This window comes from Castor canadensis, chromosome 15, assembly GCF_047511655.1.
Source record: "Castor canadensis chromosome 15, mCasCan1.hap1v2, whole genome shotgun sequence".
NCBI classification, from domain to species: domain Eukaryota; kingdom Metazoa; phylum Chordata; class Mammalia; order Rodentia; family Castoridae; genus Castor; species Castor canadensis.
Window position 1 is genome coordinate 101,426,409 of NC_133400.1, and position 25,559 is coordinate 101,451,967.

Here is a 25,559-nt window from a genome sequence, read left to right on the forward strand (position 1 = left end):
GGGGAGAGGCCTATGGCTCCCAGCCCCTGAGCAGGGGTGTTCCCTGACTTCGTCCCCTGCACAAATCCAGTGTCTCACCCTGAGGGTCAGCGCCCGCGCCTGACCGCTCCGCGAGCCCAGAGCGCGAACCCGCAGAGGGGCAGGAGAGCGGGGACCGGGGCCGTGCTGGGCACGTGAAGGGACAAGTTTCCTTTGTCAGCTTTGCCCACGTGGCGCCATGGCGGTCACCGCCGGGAGTTAACTCCGGCAGCCCTGGCCGAGCGCCGAGCGCGGAACTGGGGGCTGCCGGGGGGGGGAGCCCCGAAAGGCGCCGGCCCCGGGGCGAGGGCGCGGGGCGCCGGGCCCCGGAGGTGGGGGACGCAGCGGGCGGAGCGGCCGGGGGGTGGCGCTCGGGGTCGGAGGCCGCGCGTTGGGCGGAGCTGCGAGGAGAGCGCGGATGGGGCGGGGCTCCTGGTGGAGGCGGGGCTCCAGAACAGGGGGCGGGGCGAGGCGCCGGGAGGCGGGGCTTCGGGGTAGTGGGCGGGGCTCCTGGTGGAGGCGGGGAGCGGGCGGGGCCCGGGACGGGGGTGGGGGGACGGTTCGGGGTAGCGGGGATAGTGGGCGGGGCTCGTGGTGGAGGCGGGGCTCCGGGGTAGCGGGCGGGGCTCGTGGTGGAGGCGGGGCTCCGGGGTAGCGGGCGGGGCTCGTGGTGGAGGCGGGCACTGGCGGGGCGGGGCGGGTGGGGCGGGCCGCAGGAAATCAGAGCTCCCGGCTGGGGCCGGGGGAGGTCGGGGCGGGGGAGGAGGCGCTCCACACCCGAGGGAGGCGGAACTCTAGTGCGGGGGGCGGGACGATGGGGGGGTGCGGGGCCCGGGGAGGGCGGGGCCGGGGGAGGCGGCGCTCCGGGACCGGGAGGCGGCGCTCCGGGCCGGCGGGCGGGCGGGCCGGGCATGGCGTCCATGGCGGCGGCGATCGCGGCCTCGCGCTCGGCGGTCATGAGCGGGAACCGGCCACTGGACGACCGGGAGCGCAAACGCTTCACCTACTTCTCGTCGCTGAGCCCCATGGCCAGGAAGATCATGCAGGACAAGGAGAAGATCCGCGAGAAGTACGGGCCCGAGTGGGCGCGGCTGCCGCCCGCGCAGCAGGACGAGATCATCGACCGCTGCCTGGTGGGGCCGCGCGCCCTGGCCGCCGACGCGGGGGACGCGGGGGGCGCGGGGGACCCCGCGCGCTTCCCGGGCCTGCGCGGGCCCACGGGCCAGAAGCTGGTGCGCTTCGGCGACGAGGTGGGTGCGGCGGGGCGCGGACCGGGAGGCCTCGCGGGGAGTCAGAAATCCCCGGGAGAAAGGGCTCGAAAAATCTCGGATCGGAACGGGCGGACCAAAGCGGGGACAGCAGTCCGATCTGATCCATCTCTGCCCCTTAGCAGTTAGCTGTGTGGCCCTGGGTGAATTCACGATGTAGAGCCTCAGTTTCCCCGGTGTGAAACGGGGACCATGCCCATCCTTGCCTGCCCTTAACACACTCTGCAGCCTTGATATTTGGGTCGAGCTCAGTGGGGAAAGTGGACCTGCCAGACAGGAGGAGGAGGTGCCTTCCAGGATGACAGGGACACCCACCCCCCTTGATGTTTCCTGGTGAGTATACTACAAAAGCTTGTTTTGGTGAGGAACTTGGTGAATCATGGTTTTCTACCAAACAAGACAGGGAGGACAACTTCAAGTGCACTCAGAGAAGCATTGTCTGCTTATGAGGCCGTATCTAAGTCTGGAGTCCAGACTTCCAGAGGCACCTCCAGAAGAAACAGAAGCTGCAGGCAACAGCCTAGGAGGGACCGCCCCCAGTGACACAGGCCCCAGCAGGATCTGTGCTGCTCAGAAACTTGGTCTTTTTCTTGGAAGTGGTTTCCTTGAAGCACTTTGTGTCAGTAGAGTATGCACTGTGGCTGTTGGGCTTTTCCAGATCCAACTTTGCCATGAGGGGCAAAGTCAGAACAAGAAAATGTGAAAGTGAAGTCCATTGGCAGTCAGGCTGTTTCCAAGGAAGGAGGGGCTGGTGGGCATCTCCAGGAAGTTGTGCACTGTGGAAGGAATTCCAGTTAAGAATGAAGTTTAAATCAGATTTTCAGGCTGGGTACAGGGAGACATTTATTGGTACAGAATGTGATCACAAACCTGCTTTAATGTCAGGGAGGTGTGAAAGGCAGGACTGTGCTGCCAACATTGCCTTATTCTCAAGGAATTAAAAGCAAATTCTCAATTGAACTTCAAACTCTGGGGGCTTTGCCAGGAAAAACAAGGGCGTGGTAAGAGATGAAAATATAGGTCTTAAAAATGCATTCCAGTTGACACATTTCATTCTGGGAATGTGCGTCTCTGTAAAGACATGTGTACAGTGTTTGTGTCACAGTGAAGAAGGCAGCGTCTCTCAGATTCTCAGAAGAGCCATGGATAAGAAAATAGGAGGAGAAACAAATCTTATAGATCTTACAGATGCCAGAGAGTGGCTGGTGACATGTCTGTGCATCACCAAAAAGCCAGGCCAGGTTGGACTCAGGATCACTGATAGGACAGATGTGGTTAGGTTTTTACTTGTAATTCCTCATCTGGAGCCAGACTGAGCTGTTTCTGGATTTGCAGACCTATTGTGATTTGAAACCAAATGGAGCTGTGTGCTACGGTATCTGGGTGCCCTCACCCAGCCTGTCTTTCAGTGAACTTTGCAAAATGGACTTTGAGCCTGCCAACCTCAGCCCAGGTGGCAAAGGCATAGGTAGCCTGGAGTCTTAGGAGAGTCCACAGGGATGTCGTCCAGGGTGCACTTCTGCCCACAGTGGCTGTGTTGTTCAGTGGCACTAGGGCATTTTGAACCAGTCTGAGTGAGAGCTTGGCACCAAAGTGGAGATGGTCTCATTGTTTCCCCCAGCAGATAGTTCATGGAGGAGGCTGGCTCCAATAAAGACAAGGTGGGAGGTGACCATCGGCTAGGCTACTAAGCAGTCAGACCCCAATAGGTGGCCCCAGGTTGAATGAAAAGACTCTGATTAGTCTGAGAGGGCACCCTGCTCCTTCCCACCTTATCTGTTTGCACATTTCCTCCAGAGCCTCCTTTCTGCTGCCCTGAAGGATGTGGCCTGTTTCTTTGAATACCTTCCTCTGTGGCCAGTAGGTGTGTGTACGTGTATAGCAACATTATCTAGTCATTTCTGACCGTCATCTAGTCATTTTTATGTGTTGCAGGAACAAACAGAAACCCAATTATTTGATGGCAGTCACAGATTTTGGTGGCTCTGGGAGTGGTCAGGGACCCAGTGGCCCAGGTGCAGCAATGTGTGTGTGTGTGCACCCTGCTCTGTGTCAGACCATAAGACCTGGGGCTGGGCTCAGATCCCCTCTTGCTTTGATGGCTTAACCTGTCCCTTGCAGAGAAGGCCACCATCTTTAGTGTTGAAAGTGGGAAGGGACCTATCAGTTTTTCTGTTCTTAGCTCCTTGGGAACAACTGAGCTAAGTATTTCTTAGGGCCATTATATCAGAAGCTAGAGGCATCCTGTCATAGTGTGCAGGCTGTATTACTGCATGAACATCTGATTTCCTTGAAAATGTTTGCAAGTGGCTTTGCCCAAGGCTACCAGCCTCTTCTCCACACCCCAACATCACCCCAAACTCTCCTGCGTAGGGCACTGGGGACTGCTGCTGGAAGACAGCTCAGCGGAAGGACAGGAGAGGGCTCAGAGCCCAGGTTCTAGTCCTGGCCACCCCAGCAGAAGGAAAGGAGAGGGTCCAGATCCCAGGTTCTAGTCCTGGCCGCGCCAACAGCAGGGTGCAGTCTTGTAGGGTAATTTCACCCCTGTGAAGGCAGGGTGGACCAGTGGCTCACGAGGCCTGGCATGGGGCAGGCAGACTGGGGACAATTCCCTGAGGGCTGAGGGACCTATTGGCGGACAGGTGCTTTTGATATGGCTTGCTCCGTGCTTCTGCGAGATTCTGGGAATGGCTTATCTTGGGAGGTGACAGGTTTTTGTTTGAGAAGGGGTCACCCTGTGTGCTTCAGGGGCTTCCTCTTATCAGATAAGGGGGGGAAACCCCCTGAATTTTCAGGACCATTTTGCTCCAGCTGCCTGTTCCTCACCCCCAACCTTCTTGCCACCAACCCAGCAGGATCTGAGTGCATTGGTGAAAGCTACAGAGTTCTGAGCTCTGTCACATTCATAGCTCAAAGCTTTGTGAAGTTTTGACAAAACTTGTGCAGCCGGTATGTCTTGTTTGCATGGACCTGCTTGCCTTGTCCCACCTCTCCAGAGGTAGGTGTTGCTGGGCACAGGTGTCAGCCCTTGGGTCTCAGGTACCTCATCTGGATTTTGCAGGCTGTAGAGAACGTGGAGATTTTTGTTTGTTTGTTTGTTTTGGCGGTACTGGGGTTTGAACTCAGGGCTTCACATTTGCTAGGCAGGCACTGTATATCACTTGAACCACTCCTCCAGCCCTAGAACATGGAGTTTTAAGGGCATGGAGGCCGACGGTTGTGCCCCTGTTCAGCAGCTTAGCAAAGCAGCTCCTGTCCTCCCCATGCCCCTTCTCCTCCTGCAGGAACCTGGGCCTCGCTGGCTGTCCCTCCTCCTCTCACTTTAGTCTCCTTCTCCAAGGCTGAGTCTTGCTCTCCTGGATTCCCAGACACCTGCTGTACCGCTGTACACTTCTGAAGGCCTGGTGGCTTTCTCACCTCACATCTGATGGACTGCACAGGCGCAGGTGTGGAGCACCTGTGGGGGTGGGACCCGCAGGGCTGCCTCACCCCCTCCCTTCTGAGGGTCCAGGTTCCTGTGGGCTCGAAGGGCCTGGGTGCTGGCCAGCCTAGGTGTTTCTTATGAAATACACTAATTTATTAGAAAGGTCACATCTGTACAATGTTGCTGAAAGTTTCAAACCACGCAGATGCAGCATCAGTGGGACCTCTCCAGAAGTCTCCTTATGTGTCATGTCGTTGTTGGATTTGAGTTTGGCTGGCACGCAGGACCTGGGGCCCAGGAGGCCCCCTTCCTCCTCCCCTCTCCTTCCTCTGGCACTTGGGCAGCTCAGACTTTTTTCTCCTCAGCTGTTGGTAAGATAAAACAAAACAAAAGCGTTATTTTTTCAGTATTTTAGCCTTGTCTTGTTTTTTAGGGAAGGGGAATGTAGGACTTAGGACTCCCTCTTGGCTGGCATACCTATGTATGTTATAGAAGTGACTTCTCCTGGCCTCTGCCTGGACAGCTGGGCAGGTGCTGTCCAGGGGAGGCCCTGGACCTGCCGCAAGAGTTCCCCTTTGCAGATTGGTGGTCTCCACCCGTAGCACCTGGCCAGCTGCCTGGGAGCTGAGGCAGGGACGGGGCCTCTGGTCCAGGGCTCCTCCTCTACTGGCTTCCATGGGCGGCGGCTCCGTGGCAGCCTGGAAACAGGTTTTGCAAAGAGACACAATGACTCGTTCAGCAAGGTCCTATAGGGAGGACCTGCAGGAAGTGGAGTGTCAACAGATTTGGGGGTCATCTTTTGATTGACAGGAATCACTTCATAGTCTAAACAACAGGTTCTCACAGTACCAGGGAAAACAGCCATTTCTCCAAGATAAATAAGAAGCAAAGGAGTGACTGCAGGCCAGGCCCAGGAGTGTGAGTGTGGCCCTCCTGCTCACCTGCTGTTCCCATTAGCACGGGGGTGGCACTGGTTTGGCTTTGCTGGGGTCGGTGGAAGCCTGCATTCTTGAGTTTGCATCCTGGGTGGGATGTGCCACCAGTTAAGTCAGAAGTGCTTTCTGCCTTTGGAACTTCAGTTATGAGCCCTTATCTCAGCAGAGATAAATATACCCCAAGCCAAAGGGAACAGCGCCAGTTCCACAAATATGTAAATAGTTGCTTTGAGCAGGCAGTGGATAAAAAAAAATATATATTTTAATCATTCTTCTTTACCCCTCTTCTAATAGAGTTAATTTTTTAGAGCAGTTTTAGATCCTAATTAAAGTTGCATAGGAAGTACAGAGTTCCCATATATAACCCTGGCCCCATGTGCACAGCCTCACCCTCTGTCAGTGTCCCCAAAGGGGATACACTTGTGACAGTTCATGAACCTGCGTCAACACACCTCATTGTACCAAAGTCCACAGGTGATGGTAGTGTTTGCTGTTAGTGTTGCACCCTGAGACACAGATATCCAGATCCACCCTACTCGACCTGCAGAGTAACTCACTGCCCAAGAGCCCCAGCAAACACAGACCTGTCCACTGTCTCCTTAGTTCCACCTTTTCCAGAATGTCCTGTAGTTGGAACGTACAGTCTGCAGCCTTTTCAGACTGACTTCTTGCACTCAGTGGTGTGTAAGACTCCTTGTGTCTTTTCATGGCTGACGGCTCACTTTTCAGTAGTGGGTAGTACTCCATTGTCTGAATGGACAGTTTGTTCCTTCATCTTCCTACAGCAGGACATTTTGGTTGCTCCCTGGTTTGGGCAGTTGTAATATCGCTGTTAAGAACATTGTGTGTATGCAGTTTTCAACTGTAAACCCCAAGAAGTATGGTGGCCTTTTCCCCATTTTTTGTGTGAGGAAGTTATGCAGAAGCTCTCTCTATGAACAGCCGTAAGCAACCTGAGTTGGGTGAGCACAGGCCAGGGGTACTGTGCTGTCACTTGGAACTGAAGCCTGCAGTTGTGTCATGGGACAGGCTCTTGTGTCTGTGAGGGCAGACCGCTCACCAGCAGCAATCTGCTCACCTGGAGGTACCCAGAGGCCCAGCCGCCTGACATCACCACGTGGATGACAGCTGTGCCTTTCCTGCAGGCTCCTGCTCCCTCTGGTCTGCAACATTTCCCAGCTTGAGCCAGGATGCCACCACTTTTCTGAACCCTAGGAGCATAGTGACCGTTGGCGGTTCCAGGGAGCCCTTTGTGGTTCCCGGCACTGCTCTGAGCTGCCAAGAAAACAGAACCTATTTCTGGAAGTTTAATAGTTAGGATTCTAGCTTTTAGAAAGCAAACTGTACACCTACGTTGGGACAAGCATGTTGATGATTGGTGGCACAGTAGATTCTGTACTCCTGAAACATTGTAATTAAACAAGCCCTTCCTGTGGCTTGTTTGTAACCTTGTAACCTTCCAGCACTGGGGAAGACAAAGAAGCCTCTGCTGGGCTTTTCATCCTGCCCTCTGCAGTTTTCCAAGAAACCATTCATTTGCCCTGGCTCCTTATTCTGATGCAGAGCCAAGGCCCAGGCCGCCCCATGTGGGGATGGGCAAGACCTGGCCTGGGAAACCTTAGCTCTTCGTGAGAGCAGGGGGTCTTTACTTGAGCAAGGTGAGAGCCACCGGGCAGTATTCAAGGCTTGTCCACGGTGCAGCCTGTGGCAGCGGCCCAGCAGGCTCAGATCTTTTTTCTGGCTCCATGGTTTTGCCTCTCCCAGGGTGTTGCAGAGTGGGAGCCCCACAGTTGGCCGCCTTTTCAGACCAGCTTCTCTCACTTAGTAATTTGCACGGAAGTTTCCTCTGTGTTTTTTCATGACTTTTTATTGTGGTGAAATGTACATAGCATATAGTTTACCATTTTAGTCAGTTTTAAGTACATTCCCAGTACCAGCCATTCCCCCGTCATTTCCAGCAAGTTTAAAAATTGTTTTTATTTATTCATTTTGAGACAGGTTCTTGCTATGTACCCAGGCTGGCCTTGAACTGATAATTCTTATGCCTCAGCCTTACTGGGACTGCAGTTGTGAGCCACCATGCTTGGCTGTTTTACTTATTTCAGAACGAGACTCTGTATTGTTTTATTAAGCAATAACTCTGTGCCTGGAACTGAGGGGGGGAGGGGCGGGGGAGGGGAGCAGGCTGGAGAAATGATCCAAACAATGTATGCACACGTGAATAAATGAACCAAAAAAAAAAAGGAAAAAAGAAAAGAAAACAAAGTACAAAAAAAAAAAAGACATAGAAAAAAAACCCCAATAACTCTACACATTAAACAATAACTGCCCTTTCCCCCGCCCCACCCCCAGCTTGTGGCAACTCTGCTTTCAGTCTGGTTTTTCCTCCTCCAGGTATTTCACGTGGGTGGAATTCTACAGTGTTCTCGTGTCTGGCTCAATTCACTTAGCATAAGTGAACATCTATCTGTGCTCAAGAGTGTATGTGTACACACGCATCATATAATACTGTGTACATACTGAATACTGTTTTCCTCAGGAGGTACACAGAAAGAATTGGGTAAACATTTTCCAGAGAAAGCCAGTCCCAGGACCCCTGGGACAGTCAGGGAGAGCTAGTTTTTGCATGGCTCTGTAGTCATCCAAGCTGCCGCGAGGACCAGCAGAGATCCCAGTTGGCTCTGACCCCCCATCGCCGCTGAGTGCTCTGAGTCTGTGATTCTCTGTGCCTTCCTCTCTGCTGTTTGCTTCTCCCTTTGGGAATGGGTGACGGAAGCCATGCTCTTTGCTGTACTCTACAAGAGAGATGGTCTCCGGAGACGTTGGGGTTTTCTCTGGTGTGGATGTCTCTTATGGAGAGGAACTTGACTCTGAAGATGTCGCTCAGCCAGGATGAGGCCCATCTGCGTCATCCTGCGGCCTGAGTAACAGCCGTGCTCTGTGGCTTCCACCATTTCTGATCAGGACACCTGGGAGGCGGGGGTGGGTGGCGAGACCTTCTGGGAGCCCCAGAGGGACAGTGTACAACTGTGCCACACAGCTGATCTTTGAGTGAGTAGAAGAAAGAAGAAACATTGTGGTGTGCGAGTGTGGGTATGAGTGGGTGCTGCCACTTTGAAATTCTGAGGCCGTTCACACCTGGCAGCTGGGGACCTACTCCTGCTGCTATGTTCTGGGGCTGGAGTGCAGCTGCCACCACTGACATCAAAGCTTCCATCAATTTTTGTTTGGCAGGTTTATTTTTGTTAAGTGCTCTATCATTTTTGATGAGCTCAGCATGCAGAAATCCAAGGAGTCCTGCCCCTTGACTTAATTTCTTGCTGCAGCAAACCAAGGACTGTTGACTTGACACCAAATTGGGGAGAAATGGCGGTGTGACTTCCAAGTGTGACCCCGTGGAATTGTAGCAAGTGTGGACAATCAACACTGGGGACTCGGCCTCCACATGTCCTGGGCTCACCCTTTGCTCCTTGACCTCACCTTCCATTGCCAAAACCTGATTTCAGAGGAGCTCAGGTTACATAGGACGCGGGGCTGGCCCGCGCTGCTTTGGTCCTCACTGCCTCCCACGTGCCCCGTAATCACCGCACCCTTCCTCTGCCCACTGAGGTGGACAGGGCTTGTGGCCTCGGTGGGAAAAGTACATTGTTCAGATGGTTCCCTCCACCTGTCCCTCAGGTCACCTCTAGAATAAACAGCACTCGTGTTCAACCTGCCTGCTTCACCATCCATCTGAAAACAAAGCCCTCTGCTGTACTGCTTCTAAGAGGAAAGCACAGTCCCGAGAGCCTAGGATTTTGAGACTTTGGGGTTACATAACTCACTGTCCCCGTCCCCAAGAGGCCTAGAGCCATGGATGGGCCCCAGCTGTTGCTGTCCCCACCCTTGCTGGGATTCTGCATGACGTTGTTAGCTCACATACCTCCAGACAGTCATTGCCATTTTTAGAAGAACAGAATTTGGACAATGGGAAGTAACTTGGGCTTAGCAGAAATTCCGAAGGGGAAGGGGAAGGGAAAGGGGAAGGCAGTGACCCTGGTCCCTTTATTTTTAGAAATTTTGCCTGATAGCCATGAGTAAAAAAACAACAACAACAAAAAGAAAACAAAAAACAGTGCAAGCAGTTCCAGAGCCAGGGTCCCCATCAAATGTTGCTGCAGGTGCTGACGCTCCTCGTGTCAGCGCCGCTCTGTATCCATGGCGTTTACGGGGTGCTGTGTGGATGGGGTGCTTTTCCTGTGTCTGACACACCTGGGCTCCAAACCACACTGGACACCACCTTATTGCAGCCTTGCCTGGCCTCCTCAAGGTCGTTCTCTCACCGCGGTGTCTAGGCCCTCACCAAGACACATCACTTGGTCCCTTTGTTGGCAGGACTTCTGATGCTACACCCTGACTGCACAGTCATTGAGTGCCTGTCCTCCAGTGCAGGGGACTCGACCTCCTGGGGAGGGGAAGACTGGCACGTGCCAGTACACCAACTTTGAGGTCAGGCTGGGGTGGAGCCGCCTCTGTCAGGAGCTGAAGAGGGGTCCTGGCAGAACTGGTTTGGCCCATGGGAGAGAGAGCTGGGTCACCCGGCTGTGGGGTAGGGTTGACCTCTGGGTGGGAAGGTATAGAATTTACTGAGCACTTCATAGAATGACATAAATTACCTGGAGTTTTTTATGGTGGGGGGGCATGTGGGTGAGATATAGTTACAAAAAATCTCAATTTAAATGCTTTATCCTACTTCAGTCGGTGTCTCTCAGTGGGTGTCACATTTTGGTCCAGAATCTGTGGTCCTTCATAGCAATTGGGAACAGGTGGGATCTTTACTGTCACAGGAGCTCTGCTGGAAGCAGAGGAGGGTTGGGGGGTGGGTGGCTCCCCAAGTCCTTTCTTCAGGCCAGCGAACAAGACCTGCAGGCTCCCGGTCAGCCGCAGTGATGTTTCTGTAGCTCTCCTTGTGGCTCTGTATGGTGCAGGTTGCACACTGTCGGAGTTCTGTTCTAGCCAGGTGCTGGCATTACATCGGAGTTTTCTATGTCACCTCTTACCTGCACCTTTCGGATCCCTGGTGGGCCTGTGGGGGAGGAGGGGGCTCAGGTGTGCTGGCATCAACTGCATTCTTTTCATAGGTTGTTTAATTCTCACCTGTGAAGTGGTGTATATGAGGAAACTGAGGCTCATGAGGCTGAGTCCGCCCCCACAAGCACAAAGCCAGGCCCCAGTTCCTTTCTCCACATCTCCCTTCCAGGGTGATTGAGTCTGTCGGAACCTTGACCGTGGTCACTCAGTCTGTCTGACAAGGGGGAGGGGCGGAGGCGGTCAGCGCTGTCTGTGCTGAGCTCCATTTCATGGTGTGTGGGACTTGTTCCTATGTTTTGGTCCCTTGTGGCCCTGGGTGGATGTCTGTCTGCATGCGGTTGTCTGAGTTCGGGTTTCAGACTTATTCTTGAATTTTTATTTCAGGACCTAAGTTGGCAAGATGAGCACTCTGCTCCATTCTCCTGGGAAACAAGGGTAAGTCGGGGTAGAATTAGATTTATTTGTCCTTTTGGAAATAATTGAGTGGCTGTACATTTTTCTTTCAGCAGTTGATGGCTGTAGAAGGCTGCGTGTGGCCCCCACGCTGGTGGGAAAGAGAGAATTGCCTGGAGTTAGGAACCTGTGTGTGGTGTGCTGGTGAAGGTCAAAGCCAGCACCGTCAGTCAGGGCCTGTGATGCCCACTGAGTCGAGCTCCGGCTGGCCTGCTGGGGGCAGCCCTGTCAGGGGCCTCTCTCTTCTCAGTGCCACAGCACCAGCACCTGGGGAGGTGCTCCATTTGTGACCCAGACTTTCAGCCATGGGTGAGGTCATTACCAGGTTCAGTTTATCTGGTACAGTGGCCAGAAAGTTCTTGTCAGAAAAGGAATTCAAGGACGGACACACAGGGTTATTAATGCAAAGGAAAGCAAAACAGAGCAAGACTGTACATTCCCGGTGTGGAGGCCCAGGAGGGAGACCTCAAGCTTTTACTGGGGTTTCGAACATAGGGTGGTGAGTCCTGAAAATTGGGTTGGTTTGTCACTAACTTCCGAAGACTAGATCACGTGCCATCAACTCTTCCAAGTATTGGGTAGGGGAGATAGTCAGACTGGGCTGTCCTTTTCCAGGGACTGTGTGGGCTTCTGTCAGAAAGACCCTGCTGTTCATCACAGGAAGTTCCACAAGGTCAGCAGTCCAGGGTGTGATTCCTTATCCACATCTAAGCCACCATTCTCAGCTGTCAGGTTTCCTAATTCCAGGCTTGCTTCTATCAAGGTGACTTTGGCCAGTTGATGTGCACAGACACGTGCAAAGCTGAGAACCCAGCATGGAGCCCTGACCCTGGGCTCCCAGCCACTCATCCTGGCCATCAGTATCGCCAGGGTGCTGGGGAGCACCAGTGCACACCCAAAGTCTCCCTCACTGCTGAAGAGAAAGGTGTCAGCAGGCCGCGAGACATCTGGGGAGCAGGTGTCTCTCGCCCAAGAGGAAGTGAAAGAGCAGGATTTTCTGAATTCTAGAATTTTCAGTGAGGTGTGCTGGCAGGCCAGGCTGCAGATGGAGAGGGCTGTGTGACCACAGCATAGCTTGGGTCACGTCAGGGTTTCCTGGTGCTGAAATTTCAGAGATTACTTCGTGGTTTCTCACTTGTCCCCACCATTTCTGACCAGCAGACACGGTGTCCAGGGGGCTGAGAGGAGGGCAGGTCAGGGTGGGGCAGAGCGCTGAGGGTGTCCCAAGGGACCTGGGGAGGCCTCACCTGGGGACTGTTGCTAGAATGATGTAACTTACCAGGGTCCAAGTGGACAGGGACGCTGTCCCTTTCCCGCTGACAGCGTTTAGTCAGCAGTCATTGATCCTAAGGGAGGTAAGCTGGTCTGGGACCTGGAAGCCTGTGGCATCGAGGGGTTCTTACATTAGTGGTCAGAGGTGGTTTTAGGGACAAGGGCATTTGTCATTTGGTGAACATCGGTTCTCTCAGCCATCAGTGCACCATTACGAGGGTCCTAAACACCCTGAAAGTAAAGGTGCAAACTTTCATGCCCCTACATTTTAAAAATTCCGCCTGCAGGTTAGTGAAGAACCCAGGTTCCACTGGGAGCTGAGGCTCCCTGGGATCGGGCAGTGGTGACGGTGGCTGGAGTTGGATCGGGAGCCCAGGGTGTCAGGACTCAGTCTGGAGCAACAATGGCTGCTGACCGGCTGCTGACCTGTCTCCTGAGGTCACAGTGATTGTTGTAGGTGGGAAGGGAGCAACATGGGTGTTCAGCCAGGTCCCCAAGGCCCCCTCCTCTGGGCTCCTAGAATGGGCAGCAGCGAGGTGCCTGACCCGCCATGATGGTAGGTAAGTAGGTGCTGTAATGACGGGAGCAGGCAGCCTCAGGTGCTGCCGTCCAGAGCAATTCATCTTTCCCTGAACAGCCAGGGATTGATGATGCTACAGTGAAGGCAAACGACAGTCAAAATAGTCAAAACATCCTAAGATAAGCCCATGTGAATATCTGCCCCCAAAAACTTACCTTAAGTGGTGTCTGGCTGTAAAATTCCAGCAGTTGGGAGGCTGAGGCAGAAGGATTGTGAGTTTGAGGCCAGTGTGGGGCTACACAGCAAGATTCTGTCTGAAAAACCTTAAAAAGAACTTACCTTGTTGGATGTTTCTGGACCAGCTGTTTGCGGATTGATGCTTCCCCATTCCTAACCTGGTGTAACGGTGTGTCCTGCTCCTGGGACACGTGGAGCAGCTCTTGGAGCTGCTCTGGGCATAGCTTTGGGTCTGGGCTGGTGTGGGGAGCAGGTGCCCAGAAAGGTCTGGACAAGAAATGGCCGCTTGGGTTGCACCTTTGCTGATACCAGTTGGCCACAGGCACTTTCCAGTTCCCTGTGACACCCACGGGAACCAAGAACGCTTGCTGGAATCAGGCTAATCCAAGCTGCCCAGTGTGACTTCTGTCCTTGTCTAGAAAGTGAGTTTGTGGCTCAGGGTTCTTGGTTCCATTTTATGGCTTTTTCAATGGGAGCCATTTATTTTCAAGCTCGTGGACCTTTCCACTGGTCTCTTGAGGTCAGATGTCTGGTGTTAGAGCTTCCAGAGGCAAAAAAGGGTGAGTGAGAGGTGAGGAAGCCGATCCTTCCTCTTTGGTAGTTGTTGTGGTCGTAGACAGCCCCAGCACTCCTCCTCCTGAGCCTCAGAAGGCCCTTGCCTCCCACTGCTCTTCTTTTGATTTGTTGTAGAACTGGGGTTTGAATTCAGGACTTCTCTTATAAAGCAGTCACTGTACTGCTTGAGCCACACCTCCAGCCCATCTTGCTGTAGTTATTTTGGAGATGGACTCTCCCAAATTATTTGCCTGTGCTGGCCTTGAACTGTGATCCTTCTGATCTCAGCCTCCCAAGTAGCTAAGATTACAGATGTGAGCCACTAGAACCTGGCGCCATGCTCGTCTCAGGATTTAAAAATGGTCAAGAACCTTGACGGGGAGCCTTGGAGAGGGCAGGGCCGCATTTCTCCAGTGGATGCTGACCTCTGTCTTTCAGTCGTCTGTTGACCTGTTATGAACATCCCCAGGGCCTGGCAGCTTGAAGCAGCATTGGACGTACTCGGGATTTGTGGGTCTGAACAGGGCTCAGCTGGGGTCACTAACTGTCAGGGATACCCAGGGAGAGCCTCGCTCATGTGCTCCGATGGTGCTGGCTGTCAGTGGGCCACATGTCTTTTTTGAGTCAGTCCACATGCGGACGTGGACACCCTCGAGGCCTTCAGTATGGGCTGGGAAGCCCCAGTATGGCGTCCAGTCACGGACAAGCTGGCCAGAGTCAAGGTTTAGCGGGTAGCACATCTTGGCCGATCAGGTGAGCAGTTTGTAGCCCTGTGTGGCAGAAGATTTCTCGCCTAGAGCTGTGTCATCTCACTACATTCTTCATCCTGGCCATTTATTTTCCCACTTTACACTACTGTCCATTGATCTTTAATTTTTTAATTAGTTGTGATAAAACTCGTATACCATAAAATTTACAGTTGTAACTTTTTTTTTTAGTGCTGGGTAATTGTAGGGGCCTCACACACGATAAACCTGCTATACCACAGAGCTGCACCCCCAGTCCACTAACGTTTTTTAATTTTTTTGAGGCAGGGTCTTATTGTGTAGTTGAGGTTGCCCTAGAACTTTGTAGCCCAGGTTGCCTGTGGACTTGAGATCCTCTTGGGTGCTGGGTCTGAAGCAGTGCACCACTATGCCTGGCCCGTTGACCATTTTTAAGAGTGCAGGTCAGGACATTTAGTGCAATCATCGCCACCATCCCTCTGCAGAACTATTCTTTTTTAATCACAAAGGTACGTGTGTTCACGGAGTGTAGCATGCTTTGCTTTTTGTATACATTATGGAGAGATTAATGCAAGCTAATTAGCAACCTGGAACTATTGCCATCTTTTAAAGCTGCAACTCTGTATCCATTAGATAGTAACTCTCCAGCCCTTGCCTAGCCCGGCTGGAAGGGAGCCCTGGCTGGGGAGGCCTGCCTGTCCCATGTCCCCTGGTGGGTCATGGTTGTCATCTTTTCCACTCATCTGTCAGTTTGGCATGCGGGCTGGGGGAGAGGGCCCCATAGGGCCCCGCAGCATTCCTCTCTCACTACTCATGTTTCCAGGGAAAAACCAGCATGGAGAATTCTCTAGGCAGGAGGGGGCTGGGATAGAGGATTCCTTGCATTCCCTGGGCTGTCTGAGCTGAGACATGGAGGAGAATGCCTTTAGGGGCAGGACAGGCCTAGCTGGGCCCTGGGGACTTGTTTCCCCCAAGCTGTCTGGCTTCTCTCTGTTGGCGGGTCCTCACTGGAAGTTCAGCTGCCTGTTGGGGGTAGAAAGGTGGCTATGTGGGGGGCCCCGTCCATTCTGATCCAGCGTGGATCATTCCTGGAGGAGGGAACCTTCCAGGCTTTTCTGGGGGAGAGAACAGCATCCTCAGTGCTCTGTCCTCCCTCCCCGACGCCACCCCCTCGATAGGTGTGTGCTCCGAATTCCTGTCCTGGAGCTTGTGCTCTTGCTCCTGCCATAGGTCTGCACTCTGCAGTTCAGGACAGTCACACCACCATCAGGTTGAACAGATGGAGAGCAGAGCTGGGCCTGTCTGTGACTTGGTGGTAACTGTTGTCCATGGGAGGACAGAGGGCCAGTCTTTGTTTGGTCCTGCCTCCTCACTGGAAGCCAGAGTTTTGGAGAAGCCTGGGCCATGGGCTGTACACCACCCGTCACAGCCCAGGTCCTGCACTGCAGGTGTTCCTATCAAGCCCCCGTCTCTGCTCAGGAGTCCCCCTGCATTGTCCCTTTCTTCTTTCCCTCTAGGCTATCCTAACTCTTCCTAAGACCAGAGCTGAGCCCTGCGGCTCCCTGCCTCAGACCCTTCCTGGCTTGCCCTGTGTGTGGTACAATGAGTTCCTCCAATAGCCCAGGGGCCCAGCTCTGCCTCTTAGCCCAGTGGTCCTTCCACAGGTCTCCCTGCTGACCTCAGCCCCACCCTACCTTCCTACTACACGTTCTTCCTAACAAACCTGCCTTTGCTCATCCCCTGTCCCCCATCCCTCTGTGGAGGTCCCCTGCCCTCCAGGCCCTGCATAGATCCCTTTCCTGATCACAGCTGGGGCTGAGTGACCCTGGGCCAGGTCTGTGCTGAGCACATGGGTGCTCTGCCTCTGATTCGCACAACAGCCCCTTTCGCAGAGGACAAAACTGAGGCTGGAAGAGAGAAGAGTGATCAAGGCAGTGCCACCCAGGGCTGTGCTCCCAGCTGCCACAGCCCGGCCATTGGTACTACCCCTCTTCCATGTTACCATAGAGAAGAGGTCAGGAAGGAGGCACTGAATTATGCGTCTGTGGATCCCTTGGCCGTGAAGGCCTGGCCTGGCGCACCTGCCTGCCGCTACCTGCCGGTTCTCAGGATTTTGCATGGACTCCTGGTGCTCGACTGATGGGCGCATCTGTGTGTCTGCTGCCTATTCTTTTCAGCCAGGTCTCCCTCCTGAGTTTTGCCTGGTAAGCCAGCAGGTGTGTGTGATTTAGCTCCCGGTCTGCACAGAGCCTTGGGATGCGGGTGAGTGGACCTCAGGCACCATGTCTTCATAGCTCCTCCTGTGTCCTCAGCCACCTTGAGATGCTGGTTCATCCCCACGAGCTGCCACTTTCCTGATCTTGTGATTCTGAAGGTTCCTCCTACCCCCTCTCTTCTTGCTCCCTTCTTCCTTTGCCAGTGAAGAACCTATGTTAAATGTTTGGCAAATTTATTAGGATTTGCCCCAGTAAACCGTGATATTTTTGACGGTGCTTCTGTATCCTTTGTCTCAACAATTTGACTTGCCGGTGGCTGCCAAACCAAACAGTTAGTTTGGGCAGCTTGGCTCCCCCTTTGCTGAATGTTACACATTCCTCTCCAGTGAGTGGGGCGTAAAAATAGATCCTAGGCTCTGTTGTGGTCTTGCCGTTTTTAGAACGGATGTGGCCAGCTGAGATCCGATTCCCCACATGGGCTGACGGGGACCAAGCCCGGCCTGCTGACCAGATCCTCCTGGCAGACCCTTGGGACTCAGGAGCACATGGGGCACGGAGGATGTGGGGTGCTTCTGTGAACGGAGAGGCGTCCTCTCCCGTCTCCCCATCTCGAGGGTGACGGAAGATGCTGAATGAAGTCCCCAGCCCCGACTTTCTTCCTGCAGTCAACAGCAGCAACATGTCTGTCGGCTCCTTGGCTCCTGCCGTCCTCCATGCAACCCTCTGGTGCTGGCTCCGTGCTGCCTGAGTGCTGGGACAGGGTCAACATGTTCTCCTTTTCTATGAGCCCAGCTCTGTCCACACCTGAGAAAGACCGGCTGTCTTCCAGAGATGAGAAAAAGTTGCCTGTTACGCCCATCGTCTTCCTCCTCCTGCTCCACTCTCCAGCCCCACCTGCTTGGGCCCAGTGGAGGTGGCACAGTGCAACTTCCAGAACAGGCACTGGGGCTGCCTTGTGGACCTTCTTTAATACAGGGAATGGTGGCCCTGCTCCCCTCATTGCATTGCTGGGACAGCATGGGAGTGTCTAAAGGTGTTTCCTGTACCTGGCACCTGGTGCACAGTGTGCACAGCAAACAAGTCTCTGGCCTTTCTCCCACCTGTGCATGGTCTGAGGTCAGCTAACTCATGAGTTGAGGTGGCAGCCACCCGTGTGCCTGGTGGTTCCACTCTTGGCAATGGCCCTTCTTGCCCTACTTGGGTCCGTGTGTGGTGCCTGTTGCCCCTAGCTGGGACCTGTGGGCAGTGTCTATGCCTGGAATGGCAGCCACTTGCATGGGCAGTTTTGACAGGCAAGCGCCCTGGGCCCTGTGAGGCTGGAAAGGTGAGCAGGAGGAAGGCTGTCCTGCCTCCAGGACCCGTGTGGATGAATGCTGCAGAGACCCCTGGCAGTGGTGCTTGGGGTGGTACTGTCCAGACCAGTGGGGTTAGGGAGAGGTGGATGGGTCCACCTCAGTACTCAGCAGAGGCCAGGTCTGCGTCAGGGTGGCACAGGATCCCTTTGACCTTATCCCTTGTCCAGGGCGGGTGGGGGAGAGGGGCCAGCTCTAGTCGTATAGCCCAGTCAACTTGGGAGGAGAGTGGGGGTGGGAGGTAGGTCGATGGCCCCCAGTTTTGGAGAGAATTGTGGGGTTTGGTGACCCTCACGATAGGGTGTGAGGGATGGGGCAAGGGGTCCAGGATGATATCCTGCTGTGGAGGTTTGGTTCTGGACTTATAAGGAGGAGGCACCTTTGGCTTCTTGGAGGCTTGGGAGGCACACAGATGGCCTCAGCCAGGAAGAGATGGCGGCCAGATGTACCCTGGCTTGGGAAAGGGGTGTCTGTGTGGCCAAGCAGCAGATCCTGGGAGTCTCAGGACTGAACAAAAGATACATCCCCCTCACCTCCTAACCACCAGGTTGTGTTTGGAGTCCTGAGGGCAGCAGGGGGCGGGAGACCCCTCACCAGGATGGCGACTGGAAGAAGTTAGAGACAACATAAACACACTCTAGAATCCTTTTCTTCAAGTTCCTGTTTTCCTGTACTTGCCTTTGAAGCCCCTGAGCCAAGTAGCTGCTCCTGGCAACCAGAGGACACCCTTCCCCTCCAACCTGTCACCCGCAAGTGATAGGAGGGGCCTGACACTGTAGCTATGGCATGGCCTCGGGACCCCGTGCCTGGCTTCCCTCCCAGCACCCTGGCCAGCCTGTCACTGCCTCCATGTCACAGATGTCCAGCCTTGCCCTTCTCAGGTTTCTAGACAAAGATCCCACTAGAAAAATGGAGGATCCTAAAACAGGGTGAGACGAGCCTGTGGTTTTAAGTGCCTTCCTGACACTGCAGTTTCCAGATCAAAGTCAGCCCTGTCTTTGAGCCATGGGCCACTTCCAAGCTATTTTTAGCAATTTGCTTATTCAAAGACACTATAATGTCTGTGCCCATGGTGTCCCCATCTTCTGCCGTGGAATCTGGAACTGTGCAGTGTCCAGAATGGAGGCCCTGTGATGCCCTGTGACACGCAAGGCCACCACTAGCTTCTTGTCCTTGCAATCAGGCCTTGGAGTCCCAGCTGCACAATGTCCTAATGGTCTAGTGACCTAGGGCAGTGAATCACTCAGGCCTCCCTTTCCTTCTCTTCTTGTTTTTCTTTTTGGTGGGGGTATGGGTGTTTGAACTTGCTATGTAGCCCAGGCTATCCTCAAACTTCCAATCTTTGTGCCCCTGCCTCCTGTGCTGGTATTACAGGTGTGTACCATTATGCCCAGCCAGAGCTCCACTTTCTCATTTGTAGAATGAAAATAATGAAAAATAAAGCTGTACCTGATGCATTGGCCTCACTCAGTCACCTCCGTTTGTCCTTAGCTATAGTTGTGGCATAGCCAAAGCTTGGATGGCTGTTTCTTGGCTTTTACTTCCTAGAACAGGGAGCTTCCAGGCAGTCTGGGCTGCAGATTTGGATGTGGGTTCTTTGGCCCATCTTCTGAGCAACTGCTGGCCTTGAACACAGCTCTCTGTCCAGGGTCTGCTGGTCACCAGAACCCCTGTGCTCATCTTTGCCATCACAACACATCCCTGCCCGTGGGGGACAGTCTGGGATGTAAAGAACCAGCCAGACATTTACTGCTTTGCACTGAGGTCATACAGACTTGAGTTTTCTGAGTTAGCACAGTGAGTTGCACTCGGTGACCAAGACTGTGAGTGGGATGTGTAGCTGGGATGGGGGACCCTGGGCAGCCCTGGGAAGCAGTGTGACAGCGGGCACCCGAACTTGCACAGAGAGGATGAGACCTCTGTGCTTTGGACTTCACTTCTGCAAGTTTCTCTGAAGAAATTAATCCAGCATGGAGAGAAGGAGCCGTGTGCACAAAGGTGTTCCTAGCAACCTACGCAGGGTGACAAGGATTAGGAGGAGCAAAGTGTCTGACATTTAGAAATGGTTAAGCTGGTAGTTACTGAACGAAATGTGTGCAGCCGTCGAAAATAGTGGTAGTGGCCAGGTGTGGCATTGCACACCTGTGATCCCAGCTATCTGGGAGGCTGACATAGGGAGGATCATGGTTCAAGACCAGCTGGGGGAGGAGGGGAGTTGGGGAGACCCCCATCTTAACCAATAAGCCATTGGTGGCGGGTATATGCAACTCGAGAGCCTATCCAAAAAGTCTCATTGCTGAGATTTGGGGGTCGCCGTGTGGGATGAGGTCTTGGCCTCCCGGCTCCCCATGTTTCAGGTATGTAAGGGTAGTTCTGGAAATGGCCACTCAGGACAGACAGAAAGTTCCAGCAAGTGGGCAACAGCTGGTTGTTTGGCAGGGCGTGTGTGAGCAGGCCTGCCCGTCCAGTGGGTTCTGAGGTTGCTCTTTCTTTTCTCTCCCTGTCCCGTCCCGCCCTAGAGTCAGATGGAGTTCAGCATCTCCTCCATGTCCATCCAGGAGCCGAGCACCGGTACCGCCGCCAGCGAGCCGAGGCCACCTGCCAAGTCTTCCCACGGGGCGCAGGTTATCAGATCCTCGCAGGGCAGCATGCCCTCCAGCCTGGATGCCTTGGGTCCCACCCGGAAGGAAGAGGAAGCACCCTTCTGGAAGATCAATGCGGAGCGGTCCCGGGAGGGGCCCAAGGCGGAGTTCCAGTCGCTGACACCCAGCCAGATCAAGTCCATGGAGAAAGGGGAGAAGGTCTTGCCTGCAGGGTGCCGGCAGGAACCTGCCCCGAAGGACAGGGAGGCCAAGATCGTCCGTCAGGAGCAGCGAGTCCTTCCCAGTGTGAGCGTGGAGCCCGAGAAACCCCAGCCCATCCAGGCTCCCACCAGCACACTGCCCGAGGTCACCCCCTCTGAGTCCCTGGGGAAACCGCCGTCTCTCGACGCCAGGCAGGATGGCGAGGATGACAGTCTGTTCTCGGAGCCCACACTAGCACAGGTGGGTGGCCCACATAAAGACCACTTCAGGCAGGGGGCTTCTTCCAGGGGCAGTCGAGTGGGGACCCCACAGCACGGGGCACCGTGGGCATCCAGGTGCTCCTCCCTCTCGTTCTTCTCCCTGTCTCCTCCTCAGAGCTTCCAGGGCTGTTAGCAGCTCTGCCAAAGCAGCGCCCTGAGCGGTGGCTGGAGTTGTGGCCACTGCCTTCCCCGGTGTGTGGGCGGGTGAGCAGAGGTGGCAGAGGGGTTCATGGGGAAGGCGGTCAGTGTGGGGAGGTGGGGACCTGCTCTGCCTGAGGAGCCTGGGAGGAAGAGACCTGCAGGTGTCCCAAGGGGTGTGGAAAGGCAGGTGGGACCCCAGAGTGCCACCCGGTGTAACTGCAGGGGACTCTCTCTTGAGGGAGGGATTGGCCACTACTTGTTCCCAGGTGTCCAGAGAGGAGTTCTTCCTAGGGACAGAGGTGAGGCAGAGGGAAGGTCCAGTGTTCTGGGGACAGATGTCAGGCTATGGAGAGAAGGACAGTTGGTGATTATGAGAGTGGCCAGTGGGAGCAGTGGCCACCATCCTCACCAGGAAGTCGAGCCAGCAGAGAAGACAGAACATTTGTCTGTGGCTTTAAACGGTACTAGTGTTAGAGGGTGACACAGAACCAAACACAGGGCAGCCATTGTCTTCAGAGGGAGGCAGGGCTGTTACAAGAGGACCACAGCAGGACACTGCACGGGCTCTCCACTGCTCCCCCAGCCCCTGGCAGCCACCATTCTGTTCTCTGCCTCTGTGATTTGACCACTCTAGGGACTTCATAGCAGTGGCATCACACAGCATCTGTCCTTTGGTGGCTAACTCATTACATGTACCCAGTGTCTTCATGGTTTACCCATGTTGTAGCATATGTCAAAATTCCCTTTTTAAGGCTGAATAATATTCCATGGTATAGATAAACCACATTTTGTTCATCTACTGATAATGTCTTCTGCCCTTTGGCTACTGTGACCGTGGTTGTGCAGATATCTCTTTGAGACATTGCTTCCAGTTCCTTGGGGTGTGCCCAGATGTGGAATTGGTGAGGGAGCCCAAAGTCATTCTACGTTTACTTTTTTGGGGAACTGTACCATCTTCTCTTCCCACCAGCAGTGCACACAGATTCCAGTTTCTCCACTTCTTGACAACACTGGGATCTCATTATGGTTTTGTTGTGGTTCGGAGGGAGGCATCTACCCAGCACACGACTCCAGGGTCGTGCTCCAGGTTCTCACTTGTACAGAGGAGCAGGAGTTGGGGGAGCTCGTTGGAAGAGAGCCAATGAAATTCCTTGCAGAGTGGATTTCGGGTGTGAGGAGTAAAGTGCAGAGTGTGATGCCCACATTTAAGAGACAGAAGGAAGTCGCAAAGGAAAAGGGGCTAATTCCTGGCTGTCCTGTCCTGGGTCCCTCTTCTGTTGGTCTCAGGTGTGCCACATCTGGCCTGAGAGAGGTGTGGAGGAGGACAAGCAGCTGTATCCTGGCTGCCTCACCTCCCATATGGAGAGTAGAGGTCAAGGTCGCTTGGGGAAGACTGAGGAAGGTGGCTTCTTGCCTTTGGCTGGAGGAAAGGTGCAAGACTGGTGTCTTAAACCCCAGGCTGTGTGACACTGTGGGCGCTGTCGGGAAGATGCAGCTCCGCACTCACCCAGGGGCCTCAAAGTCAATCCCACTCGAACCAGAATGTTCCTGGGTTTTGGAAAGCTCTCCAGAGCCTTTCACGTGCTCCGAGAGAAATGAGCTGCAAAGTTCCCTCTTGGTTTGCCGTGTCCATTGTGCTTTCGCCTCCTGTGATGTCATTCAGCAGGAAGACTCCTGGGAGTGGAGTTATTCTCCTTTGCTCTGAGTGCCTGGGGCCGGAGGGAGCTGGACATGGCCGAGTGCAGCTTGTCTCGAATTTGTGTAATTTTCTGGCCTCCGGTGCCAAGGTAAATTGAGGTCAGGGGACCCCTGGGACAGAAACAGACATTGCATTTGGGTCATTTTAAATGAGATGCTGTTTTTAGATTGTGCATGGTTCAGAAAGAGGCTTGTGTCTTACTTGAGCGCCTTTGTCCCTCTGCAGGTCAGCTCCAGTAGCGTTGTCTTGAAGACGGGATTTGATTTTCTGGACAATTGGTAAACCGTCCCGGACAAAAGGAAACAGCCAAGACCCCCAGAACATTTTCCACAGCGGTGTGCAGAGGACAAGACGGCTACACTGTCTGTGTATTTTCTGTTTTCACTACTCCTTTCTTAATCCTTTGGAAGCTGGTAAATTCTGCCAGAGTTTTGGTAAGACAAAATATATATGCTATTTTCAGTGATTTGATAACAGAAGTTTTACATTTGGAATTTTTAAGGACCTTTAAGAATTCAATAAAAATTGTAAATGAGGGCTGGAGGCATGGCTCAAGTGGTAGAGCGCCTGCCTAGCAAACTCAAGGCCCTGAGTTCAAACCCCAGTACCACCCCCCCCCAAAAGAAAAATCTTGTAAATGAAACTTCTGTTCCCAGCTCTACACAGTTTTCCTCTCAAAGGAAGTTTTCTCACCATTCACAAGCTGTAAACTGACTCCACTTACCCTTTGCCCCTCACCAGTCCTTTTCCATGTATGAGGCTCCCTGAGTAGGGACCAGCCTGACAGCCTCGTGTGTGTCTGACGTTCCTCCTTCATGTCACTTCCAGGAAGCAGAGTCGCACTGGGTGGACTTCATCTTTGAGCTGGTCATTGTTTGAAGACAGTTGCATGTTTGGAAGTTTTGTATCAACTTCTCGTTATTTTGTATCTAGATTTAGCAGCCACTGGGGAACACCTTTTGTTTTGTAGGTTTCCCTTCAGAAGCTCTTGTTACTTATTGTCCCCTGCTGGTCCTGCAGGTGGCACTACAAGAGTGGGGTGAGCATGAGACAGGCTGCAGGGCGGTGGCTATCCTTTATCCCAAAATCAGGCCACACCATTAGGGTCCCTGCCCCAGCCCTGACCACACAGCAGCGCCCCCTAGAGGTTCCTGTGGTTCACAGCAGTGGTTTCCCTGGGAGCCGGTGTAGACTCCTAGGTTGTTAAAAGGACTGCGACCTCCCTTGGGAAGCTGCTGCCCTCACCTGTGCCCAGTGGCCCCCAAACTACACGCACCTGCAGGAGGCACCAAGGCCAGACCTGTGAGCCCTGTGCAGTGCCGTGTGCAAATAGCCTTCACTGCATTCTCCTCACCTGAAGCCTTAATCCCTGTGAGCACCGCTCTTGTACCAAAAGTTGTCTTCTTATTTTAATGCCTGTGTCACAGGACTTCCTAAAACAGTTCCCAGAATATTCTGTCTGCCTCTAAGGTAAAGCACACGGCACCTCTCCCACCCTACCGTAGGAAAATCTCTGCCAAAGCTGTGGCTTTGCCAAGCGTGGTTTCATTCCTGCCAATTGATCGCATCCCTAACCCTCATTTTGTCCCTGGGGCTCAGGTTTACCTTCCTCCTCCAGTGACTGGCTGCAACTTGGCACATGGAGGTCCTTTCTCTGCCATTTAAGTAGAGTTGATGTTTGCTAGGGTGAAAGGGTTTCTGGCACAGTGGTGTGAGGGAAAGGAGCTGGGAGATCCTGGCAGCTCAGCCTCACAGGCGCCTGGTCCCCAGGGCTGGTGCTGTCACATGGGAGCTCAGGTGGCCTCCACCTGCACTTGGGCTCTGGTGCAGAGCTCCTGGTACCACGTTTTCCTCACTGTGAGTCTGTGTCCTTTTAGTGTTGGTGTGGCAGGGAGGAGAGGGCTCATCCCAGGACACTTGGTCAGGGTGACCTGGCCACTCCTGCTTTCCCTTAAATCTCCATGTTCCCCTTGGGTTGTCCTTGAAGCTGAGAGGTGGGAGGCCGAGGAGAGCCTCTGAGCTGGCGCCCAGGGTTCAGCTGCTCCCACAGGGCTCTCTTTTAAGGATGGAAACGGCACAGATGGGGAGTCCTGGGGGGAGGGGAGTCCTCTGGTCCTGCCGCTCTGTCCTGCTTTTGGAAGAAGCGCAGGCTCCACCTGCCTGACTGGCTCAGCCGCTCCTGGGCAAAGTCCATGCAGAGGTAGCTTCTTTTCCTTCCCCTGTGACAGCGTACTGGGAGATGAGGCTTTGCGCCTGCATCCTGATGGAGTTTCTAAAACAAGGAGTATGTATTTATGTTTTAAAAATGCATACTCTTCAGCCAAAGCCTGTGTGTGACTCTGGAGTCACTCATCTCCAGTCTCTGCACTGGGGATTCAGCTCCAGGACTAGGCGTTTTGCCCTCGGTCACCGCATCCTACAAGGCTCCCCAGGACATCAGTCTGCTTCATGTGGCTCCTGCCTTGCCAGGTGCACCCCTCATGCACATGTTAGGAGCAGCCTTCCTCCCTGTCTTTATACACATTTTCAAAAATGTTAAATTCTTACTGACAACTTGTAACTTGGTCATGTTTTATACTACTAGCCTTTAATAAAGCAGTTTTAAAAATG

At 53.8% G+C, this 25,559-nt stretch overlaps 1 protein-coding gene across 2 annotated transcripts; it reads left to right on the top strand.

Moving 5' to 3' along the window:
- The first annotated feature begins 901 nt into the window (after positions 1-901).
- On the top strand, positions 902-25,559 carry C15H1orf198 (chromosome 15 C1orf198 homolog). 2 transcript variants are annotated; one of them, XM_020162458.2, is made up of 4 exons: positions 902-1,268; positions 11,100-11,150; positions 20,565-21,089; positions 23,175-25,559. In XM_020162458.2, the coding sequence occupies exons 1-4, from the start codon at positions 930-932 to the stop codon at positions 23,229-23,231; spliced, it is 972 nt and encodes a 323-aa protein (XP_020018047.2). In that variant the 5' UTR covers positions 902-929; the 3' UTR covers positions 23,232-25,559. The 2 variants fall into 2 exon arrangements, with proteins under 2 accessions (XP_020018047.2, XP_073912995.1); XM_074056894.1 differs by lacking the exon at positions 11,100-11,150.

Coding starts and splice junctions, on each gene's coding strand:
- C15H1orf198 (XM_020162458.2), top strand. CDS start 930: ATGGCGTCCATGGCGGCGGCGATCGCGGCCTCGCGCTCGGCGGTCATG. Junction 1,269..11,099: donor TGGTGCGCTTCGGCGACGAG/GTGGGTGCGGCG, acceptor TTTTTATTTCAG/GACCTAAGTTGGCAAGATGA. Junction 11,151..20,564: donor CATTCTCCTGGGAAACAAGG/GTAAGTCGGGGT, acceptor GTCCCGCCCTAG/AGTCAGATGGAGTTCAGCAT.